General features: G+C 44.6%; 2 protein-coding genes across 3 annotated transcripts in view; one reads left to right on the top strand and one right to left on the bottom strand.

Annotated features, from left to right (window-relative positions):
- Positions 1-1,891: 1,891 nt before the first annotated feature.
- The window catches only part of LOC117333499 (dentin sialophosphoprotein-like), a 51,758-nt gene continuing 42,931 nt past the window's right edge, over positions 1,892-10,718 (bottom strand). For both annotated transcript variants that reach the window (XM_033892816.1, XM_033892815.1), the window contains exon 9: positions 1,892-8,939. In XM_033892816.1, coding sequence (XP_033748707.1) covers positions 7,906-8,939 — 1,034 coding nt within the window. In that variant the 3' untranslated portion in view covers positions 1,892-7,905. The remainder of the gene's footprint in view (positions 8,940-10,718) is intronic.
- Positions 2,342-6,415, top strand: LOC117332323. Its single transcript, XM_033891209.1, has 4 exons — positions 2,342-2,451; positions 2,567-2,597; positions 2,758-2,853; positions 4,134-6,415. Exons 1-4 carry the CDS (start codon positions 2,446-2,448, stop codon positions 6,413-6,415), a joined length of 2,415 nt encoding a protein of 804 aa, XP_033747100.1. The 5' UTR covers positions 2,342-2,445.

The raw sequence follows: 10,718 nt of genomic DNA, 5'->3' as shown, positions 1-10,718 counted from the left end.
CAGATATACAAGTCAGTTGTCAATACAGATATACAAGTCAGTTGTCAATACAGATATACAAGTCAGTTGTCAATACAGATATACAAGTCAGTTGTCAATACAGATATACAAGTCAGTTGTCAATACAGATATACAAGTCAGTAGTCAATACAAATATACAAGTCAGTTGTCAATGCAGATATACAAGTCAGTTGTCAATACAGATATACAAGTCAGTTGTCAATACAGATATACAAGTCAGTTGTCAATACAGATATACAAGTCAGTTGTCAATACAGATATACAAGTCAGTAGTGCTTTTATCTAGTACTGATCACATTACACTCAAATTAATTCAATGTATAAAAAGAAATATCTAGAAAATTTACTTCTAAAACATTAATCTTAAAAACAGTAAATTAACATCGAGTGATGAATATATCATTATGTAACTATTAATTTGTTAGTTGTACTGAATGCTGTTATCATCACTGTTTGTTCCCTGTAAGTCATTAGTATATGTTTTTATTGTTTATGTCTGTGAATTAATTTATATGTATAAATTGGTACTTGAAGAGAACTATAAAACATGATGTAACAGTTGGTGTTGTTTGGTCTGTTGTAGTTATCAGGTCAGTTTTTGTAGGATTTTTTTTCGGGCAATCAGTCTAGAACACCTGAATTAAAATGTTTGAGTCGTGGAAATCACTGCAGCCATTCTAGAACATTGTGGTTTGGTTGTAGTATTCAGCTTAAATAGGGTCATGTAAAATACCTGTGCTGGGCCTCGACCTAGTGACCTTTCGCTCTCCGAGGAGATATTGCACCACTACACCAAAGGGACATTCCTAACTAGTAAGGTGACCTATACTCTCCACTTTTACACGACTCCCGCCTTCCCAAAGTCTTCTCTGCCCCAAGGAAGCCTCCCAATCTCCTAAAGCTTAATACTTGGAGTAGTTACGGTACCAAATCTGTGTTAGGAAGGAGTATTGAAATATACCCTGTTTATGCTGGGCCTCGAACTAACATCCTTTCGCTCTCTGAGTAACCATCCTACCACTAGCTAGTAAATGGAAATCTCCACTAAATCTCCACTAACTCTCCACTAACTCTCCACTTAATTTCCACTAACTCTCCACTAACTCTTCACTAAATCTCCACTAACTCTCCACTACATCTCCACTAACTCTCCACTGAATCTCCACTAACTCTCCAATAAATCTCCACTAACTCTCCACTAACTCTCCACTTAATCTCCACTAACTCTCCACTAACTCTTCACTAAATCTCCACTAACTCTCCACTTAATCTCCACTAAATCTCCACTAACTCTTCACTAAATCTCCACTAACTCTCCACTACATCTCCACTAACTCTCCACTAACTCTCCACTAACTCTCCACTAAATCTCCACTAACTCTTCACTAAATCTCCACTAACTCTCCACTACATCTCCACTAACTCTTCACTAGCCTAATTAGCTAGTAAGGCGACCTTGATACACTCCACTTCTACATTTCACTTCTACATTAATAGAACATTTTGGTTAGCTATTTCAGAAATTCGTGATAATAGTACTTTTTGGTGGAGAAGGGCAGTTTCATGTTATTTCTGGATAAATTTGTGTTTCCTGAGACTATCTCAAAACCTCAAAAATTTGCTTATTTCAAAAGCCCTGCTTCACACATTTCAATACATTTCAAAATATTAAAATGTAAATTAGTTTTAGAAGTTTGTTCCACAAAACGTTTTACACAAGTCTATCTCTATCCAATACCTGTGAGGAACGTTATTTTCAGTGCGAGTCTGTGTTTAAATTTTAAGTACAAGTTTTATCTCCAGAATGCTCTGGCATTTTTATAAGGGCATCTACATCTATTTTCTATAAACAAATGACAACTTCAAAATATATTTGTAATGTACATATTTAATGAAATTCCTCAAAAAGCGCAACATTTAAATCAGGACAATGAAACTATAGACTTTTAATTTTAATATGTAAAACAGTTATGATTAATTTGGATAACTACTTAATCATCATCAATGGTGACTACCACATAGAGCTATAAAGGAGATTAAAAACAATACAGTAGAAAAATATAAGTGTCTCTAAAACTTGTACACCTCTCTACACTAATACTGACATTGATGACAATGTCGATCTCTGTCATCATCAACAGCTACATGTCATACATGTATGGATAAAATCTAAAAAGGTCTAAAAAACAAACAAAAAATCACAGACTGTTTTAATACTGTTAAACAATGGCTGCATTCACTATACAATTTCATAAACATTATCATGTTTGTGACGTCTGTTTAAACTAGAATTATCTCCCTTACATCTGCTTTTCTATCTAGCTAAGCAAACAAAATCACATAAACCTGCTTAGACAGCAACAAAAACATAAGAAAAGTTTGACCGATTGACACTCATTTTTTAAGGCCATTACAGATGGAATAATGGAATAATTTTTACCATCCAAGGTACAGCTGACAGTCCGACACTACCATCCAAGATACAGCTGCCAAGCCGATACTACCATCCAAGGTACAGCTGACCGTCCGATACTACCATCCAAGGTACAGCTGGCAGGCAGATACTACCATCCAAGGTACAGCTGACCGTCCGATACTACCATCCAAGGTACAGCTGGCAGACCGATACTACCATCCAAGGTACAGCTGACAGTCCGATACTACCATCCAAGGTACAGCTGACCGTCCGACACTACCATCCAAGGTACAGCTGACCGTCCGACACTACCATCCAAGATACAGCTGCCAAGCCGATACTACCATCCAAGGTACAGCTGGCAGGCAGATACTACTATCCAAGGTACAGCTGGCAGGCAGATACTACCATCCAAGGTACAGCTGTCAGTCCGATACTACCATCCAAGGTACAGCTGTCAGTCCGATACTACCATCCAAGATACAGCTGCCAAGCCGATACTACCATCCAAGGTACAGCTGTCAGTCCGATACTACCATCCAAGGTACAGCTGTCAGTCCGATACTACCATCCAAGGTACAGCTGTCAGTCCGATACTACCATCCAAGGTACAGCTGTCAGTCCGATACTACCATCCGAGATACAGCTGGCAGGCCGATACTACCATCCAAGGTACAGCTGCCAAGCCGATACTACCATCCAAGGTACAGCTGCCAAGCCGATACTACCATCCAAGGTACAGCTGGCAGGCCGATACTACCATCCGAGATACAGCTGGCAGGCCGATACTACCATCCAAGGTACAGCTGACAGTCCGACACTACCATCCAAGATACAGCTTCCAGGCCGATACTACCATCCGAGATACAGCTGGCAGGCCGATACTACCATCCAAGGTACAGCTGGCAGACCGATACTACCATCCAAGGTACAGCTGACAGTCCGATACTACCATCCAAGGTACAGCTGACCGTCCGACACTACCATCCAAGGTACAGCTGACCGTCCGACACTACCATCCAAGATACAGCTGCCAAGCCGATACTACCATCCAAGGTACAGCTGGCAGGCCGATACTACCATCCAAGGTACAGCTGGCAGGCAGATACTACTATCCAAGGTACAGCTGGCAGGCAGATACTACTATCCAAGGTACAGCTGGCAGGCAGATACTACCATCCAAGGTACAGCTGTCAGTCCGATACTACCATCCAAGGTACAGCTGTCAGTCCGATACTACCATCCAAGATACAGCTGCCAAGCCGATACTACCATCCAAGGTACAGCTGGCAGGCCGATACTACCATCCAAGGTACAGCTGGCAGGCAGATACTACCATCCGAGATACAGCTGGCAGGCCGATACTACCATCCAAGGTACAGCTGCCAAGCCGATACTACCATCCAAGGTACAGCTGACCGTCCGACACTACCATCCAAGGTACAGCTGGCAGGCCGATACTACCATCCAAGGTACAGCTGCCAAGCCGATACTACCATCCAAGGTACAGCTGGCAGGCAGATACTACCATCCAAGGTACAGCTGCCAAGCCGATACTACCATCCAAGATACAGCTGACAGTCCGATACTACCATCCAAGGTACAGCTGCCAAGCCGATACTACCATCCAAGGTACAGCTGGCAGGCCGATACTACCATCCAAGGTACAGCTGACCGTCCGACACTACCATCCAAGGTACAGCTGGCAGGCCGATACTACCATCCAAGGTACAGCTGGCAGGCCGATACTACCATCCAAGGTACAGCTGGCAGGCCGATACTACCATCCAAGGTACAGCTGGCAGGCCGATACTACCATCCAAGGTACAGCTGGCAGGCCGATACTACCATCCAAGGTACAGCTGGCAGGCCGATACTACCATCCAAGGTACAGCTGGCAGACCGATACTACCATCCAAGGTACAGCTGGCAGGCCGATACTACCATCCAAGGTACAGCTGGCAGGCCGATACTACCATCCAAGGTACAGCTGGCAGGCAGATACTACCATCCAAGGTACAGCTGGCAGGCCGATACTACCATCCAAGGTACAGCTGGCAGGCCGATACTACCATCCAAGGTACAGCTGGCAGGCCGATACTACCATCCAAGGTACAGCTGGCAGGCCGATACTACCATCCAAGGTACAGCTGCCAAGCCGATACTACCATCCGAGATACAGCTGGCAGGCCGATACTACCATCCAAGGTACAGCTGGCAGGCCGATACTACCATCCAAGGTACAGCTGGCAGGCCGATACTACCATCCAAGGTACAGCTGCCAAGCCGATACTACCATCCAAGGTACAGCTGGCAGGCCGATACTACCATCCAAGGTACAGCTGGCAGGCCGATACTACCATCCAAGGTACAGCTGGCAGGCAGATACTACCATCCAAGGTACAGCTGGCAGGCCGATACTACCATCCAAGGTACAGCTGCCAGGCCGATACTACCATCCGAGATACAGCTGGCAGGCCGATACTACCATCCAAGGTACAGCTGGCAGGCCGATACTACTATCCGAGATACAGCTGGCAGGCAGATACTACCATCCAAGATACAGCTGCCAAGCCGATACTACCATCCGAGATACAGCTGGCAGGCCGATACTACCATCCAAGGTACAGCTGGCAGGCCGATACTACCATCCAAGGTACAGCTGGCAGGCCGATACTACCATCCAAGGTACAGCTGGCAGGCCGATACTACCATCCAAGGTACAGCTGGCAGGCCGATACTACCATCCAAGGTACAGCTGGCAGGCCGATACTACCATCCAAGGTACAGCTGCCAAGCCGATACTACCATCCAAGGTACAGCTGCCAAGCCGATACTACCATCCAAGGTACAGCTGGCAGGCCGATACTACCATCCAAGATACAGCTGCCAAGCCGATACTACCATCCAAGGTACAGCTGGCAGGCCGATACTACCATCCAAGATACAGCTGCCAAGCCGATACTACCATCCAAGGTACAGCTGGCAGGCCGATACTACCATCCAAGGTACAGCTGGCAGGCCGATACTACCATCCAAGGTACAGCTGGCAGGCCGATACTACCATCCAAGGTACAGCTGGCAGGCCGATACTACCATCCAAGATACAGCTGCCAAGCCGATACTACCATCCAAGGTACAGCTGGCAGGCCGATACTACCATCCAAGATACAGCTGCCAAGCCGATACTACCATCCAAGGTACAGCTGGCAGGCCGATACTACCATCCAAGGTACAGCTGGCAGGCCGATACTACCATCCAAGGTACAGCTGCCAAGCCGATACTACCATCCGAGATACAGCTGCCAAGCCGATACTACCATCCAAGGTACAGCTGGCAGGCCGATACTACCATCCAAGGTACAGCTGGCAGGCCGATACTACCATCCAAGGTACAGCTGGCAGGCCGATACTACCATCCAAGGTACAGCTGCCAAGCCGATACTACCATCCGAGATACAGCTGGCAGGCCGATACTACCATCCAAGGTACAGCTGGCAGGCAGATACTACCATCCAAGGTACAGCTGGCAGGCAGATACTACCATCCAAGATACAGCTGCCAGGCCGATACTACCATCCGAGATACAGCTTCCAGGCTGATACTACCATCCAAGATACAGCTGCCAGGCCGATACTACCATCCGAGATACAGCTGGCAGGCCGATACTACCATCCAAGGTACAGCTGGCAGGCCGATACTACCATCCAAGGTACAGCTGACAGTCCGATACTACCATCCAAGATACAGCTGGCAGGCCGATACTACCATCCAAGGTACAGCTGGCAGGCCGATACTACCATCCAAGATACAGCTGGCAGGCAGATACTACCATCCAAGGTACAGCTGGCAGGCCGATACTACCATCCAAGATACAGCTGCCAAGCCGATACTACCATCCAAGGTACAGCTGCCAAGCCGATACTACCATCCAAGGTACAGCTGGCAGGCCGATACTACCATCCAAGGTACAGCTGACCGTCCGACACTACCATCCAAGATACAGCTGGCAGGCCGATACTACCATCCAAGATACAGCTGCCAAGCCGATACTACCATCCAAGGTACAGCTGCCAAGCCGATACTACCATCCAAGGTACAGCTGGCAGGCCGATACTACCATCCAAGGTACAGCTGGCAGGCCGATACTACCATCCAAGGTACAGCTGGCAGGCAGATACTACCATCCAAGATACAGCTGCCAAGCCGATACTACCATCCAAGGTACAGCTGGCAGGCCGATACTACTATCCGAGATACAGCTGCCAAGCCGATACTACCATCCAAGGTACAGCTGGCAGGCCGATACTACCATCCAAGGTACAGCTGCCAAGCCGATACTACCATCCAAGGTACAGCTGCCAAGCCGATACTACCATCCAAGATACAGCTGCCAAGCCGATACTACCATCCAAGATACAGCTGCCAAGCCGATACTACCATCCAAGGTACAGCTGGCAGGCCGATACTACCATCCAAGGTACAGCTGTCAGTCCGATACTACCATCCAAGATACAGCTGCCAAGCCGATACTACCATCCAAGATACAGCTGGCAGGCCGATACTACCATCCAAGGTACAGCTGGCAGGCAGATACTACCATCCAAGATACAGCTGCCAGGCCGTCTATAATAACTAGGCAGATCTGTTCACTTAAGAACAGTATACTTGTAAGATACTCGCACAAACTTTTTACATAGCTATTAACTTAAGGTTGCTGCAGGTACTGATATACATATAGGGCTAATATACAAGTCTTAGGATATTGTTTGACACCTGGGTATAAATGAATGACAGATATATTTCAAAACGTATCCCTAACCAAACATTCTGAGTAATATACAAAGACAAAATCAACATTGAAATGGGATTGGGGAAATGTACATTACTAAACATTCAATCACTGAACAGAAAATACTGATACAGTATCAACTTTACCACAGGTGATATACTGATACAGTATCAACTATACCACAGGTAAAATATTGATACAGTATCAACTTTACCACAGGTAAATACTGAAACAGTATCAACTTTACCACAGGGAAAATACTGATACAGTATCAACTTTACCACAGGTAAAATACTGATACAGAATCAACTTTACCACAGGTAAAATACTGATACAGAATCAACTTTACCACAGGTAAAATACTGATACAGAATCAACTTTACCACAGGTAAAATACTGATACAGAATCAACTTTACCACAGGTAAAATGCTGATACAGTATCAACTTTACCAGAGGTAATATTATACTGTTTTCACTCAGTTCCTGTCATGTTGTAATGAGGATGTTATTTATAGACAAATTTAAACATTTATTAATGGTGTAGAACTCTGCCAATCTGTCATTGATAACTACAATAGGAATGTCATCAGTGTGTAATTAAAGTCATTGTTAAAATTAAGTTTCCAGTGTATGAACTGGACAATAATTTTTTAATTGTTTTAGTAATATAGACACTCAGTATTCTATTTGATCTACATCCTTGTTAACACGTCTTGGTTCATCTACATCATCAAGTTCTAGGGAATCACGTCTAGGTTGCACCTTACTGTCATCAGTATAATTTGTGGTGGTTTTGTCCTCAGCTGAGCTGGACTTCTCAGTGCTGAGATTTCGGATATCTGATGTTGTATTATCTGTTGGCTGGTTGGTGGCAGAACTGTCGTACGTCATAGTGTACGTGTCATCATTAGTACTCTCGGTGTTGTCACGAGGTGAATAACCCTGTGTAGCAGAGCTGGTGTGGGCGTCAGATTTGTCCTGTGTTGTTTGAGACGTGTAGGTGTTTTCTGTTGTAGACTTTGTTGGCTGGGTTTCCTCAGAGGTTGTGTAGTCAGACTTCGTGTTGTGGTCATCATCTCGGCTGTAATCTTCAGTGACCGACACATCCTGACCAGTACTCTCCTCATTTGAGGACTTTAACTGACTTTTCTCTTCATCGGTTAAAGACCTTTGTTGACTTTCACTATCATCTGATGACCTCTGTTGACCCTTGCTGCTATCATCCATTGATCTTTGTTGACCTTGACTGTCATCTGATGACCTCTGTTGACCCTTGCTGTCATCATCTGTTGATCTTTGTTGACCCTGACTATCATCTGATGACATCTGTTGACCCTTGCTGTCATCATCTGTTGATCTTTGTTGACCTTGATCATCATCTGATGACCTTTGCTGACCCCTGCTGTCATCTGATGATCTTTCCTGACCTTTGCTTTCTTCAGATGATGACCTTTGTTGACCCTGACTTTCGTCAGATGATATATTGCTGTCGTCTTTTCTGACATTTGAACTATCACTACTTTCATTTTGTTCAGAACTTGTTTGATTTTCTAATACAGGTGTAAGCCGCTTATTTTCATATGAAGAAGTACCATTACTCTGCGATTGCTCATCTCTTGGAGACGAAGGTGGAACTTTCTGGTAGGTGGTGCTTGTGTCAGTTCCATTATCTTTTCCACTGCTTTCTGAGTCTGATCTCTTCTGTTCAGCTGTGAGAAAAATAGAAAGGATAAAATATTACTGGTCTAAAAACTAGTGACAATTGAATCATTACCTGAATTTACCAACACCTGACTGACTGACTGACTGACTCCTGGTTATACTGATACCTGCCTTGACTGATACTTAATTTTACTGACGTCTTATTGACAGACAGCTGTCTTAACTGACATCTGACTCCTGGTTAAACCAGCACATGACTTATCTGATGCCGGACTTTACTTACACCGGACTTTACTTACACCTGACTATTGACAACGACTTCTAGTTTAACCGACACCTGACTATTGACTACTTGTTCCTGGTGTAACTGACACCTGACTATTGACTTCTTGTTCCTGGTGTAGCTGACACCTGACTATTGACAACGACTTCTAGTTTAACTGACACCTGACTATTGACAACGACTTCTAGTTTAACCGACACCTGACTATTGACTACTTACTCCTGCATGGTGTAACTGACACCTGACTATTGACTTCTTGTTCCTGGTGTAGCTGACACCTGACTATTGACTACTTGTTCCTGGTGTAGCTGACACCTGACTATTGACAACGACTTCTAGTTTAACTGACACCTGACTATTGACTTCTTGTTCCTGGTGTAGCTGACACCTGACTATTGACAACGACTTCTAGTTTAACTGACACCTGACTATTGACTACTTGTTCCTGGTGTAGCTGACACCTGACTTTTGACAACTTACTCCTGGTGTAACTGACACCTGACTATTGACTACTTACTCCTGGTGTAACTGACACCTGACTATTGGCTACTTACTCCTGGTGTAACTGACACCTGACTATTGACTACTTAGTCCTGCATGGTGTAACTGACACCTGACTATTGACTACTTACTCCTGATGTAACTGACACCTGACTATTGACTACTTACTCCTGGTGTAACTGACACATGACTATTGATTGCTTACTCCTGGTGTAACTGACACCTGACTATTGACTACTTACTCCTGGTGTAACTGACACATGACTATTGACTACTTACTCCTGGTGTAACTGACACATGACTATTGACTACTTACTCCTGGTGTAACTGACACCTGGCTATTGACTACTTGTTCCTGGTGTAACTGACACCTGACTATTAGCTACTTACTCCTGGTGTAACTGACACCTGACTATTGACTACTTACTCTTGGTGTAGCTGACACCTGACTATTGACTACTTACTCCTGGTGTAACTGACACATGACTATTGATTGCTTACTCCTGGTGTAACTGACACATGACTATTGATTGCTTACTCCTGGTGTAACTGACACCTGACTATTGACTACTTACTCCTGGTGTAACTGACACCTGACTATTGACTACTTACTCCTGGTGTAGCTGACACCTGACTATTGATTGCTTACTCCTGGTGTAACTGACACATGGCTATTGATTGCTTACTCCTGGTGTAACTGACACCTGACTATTGACTACTTACTCCTGGTGTAACTGACACCTGACTATAGACTACTTACTCTTGGTGTAACTGACACCTGACTATTGACTACTTACTCCTGGTGTAGCTGACACCTGACTATTGACTACTTACTCCTGGTGTAACTGACACATGACTATTGACTACTTACTCCTGGTGTAACTGACACCTGGCTATTGACTACTTGTTCCTGGTGTAACTGACACCTGACTATTAGCTACTTACTCCTGGTGTAACTGACACCTGACTATTGACTACTTACTCTTGGTGTAGCTGACACCTGACTATTGACTACTTACTCCTGGTGTAACTGACACATGAC

The sequence above is a fragment of the Pecten maximus genome, chromosome 8 (assembly GCF_902652985.1).
Source record: "Pecten maximus chromosome 8, xPecMax1.1, whole genome shotgun sequence".
NCBI classification, from domain to species: Eukaryota; Metazoa; Mollusca; class Bivalvia; order Pectinida; family Pectinidae; genus Pecten; species Pecten maximus.
The sequence above is the reverse complement of the archived record's forward strand: the minus strand, read 5'-3'. Positions and strand labels throughout refer to the sequence as shown.

Bases quoted from the DNA above. Each gene is read 5' to 3' on its own strand.
- LOC117332323 (XM_033891209.1), top strand. The intron at 2,598-2,757 runs GTACAGCTGACC...CTACCATCCAAG, and splicing joins GGCAGATACTACCATCCAAG to ATACAGCTGCCAAGCCGATA. The intron at 2,854-4,133 runs GTACAGCTGTCA...CTACCATCCAAG, and splicing joins GGCAGATACTACCATCCAAG to GTACAGCTGGCAGGCCGATA.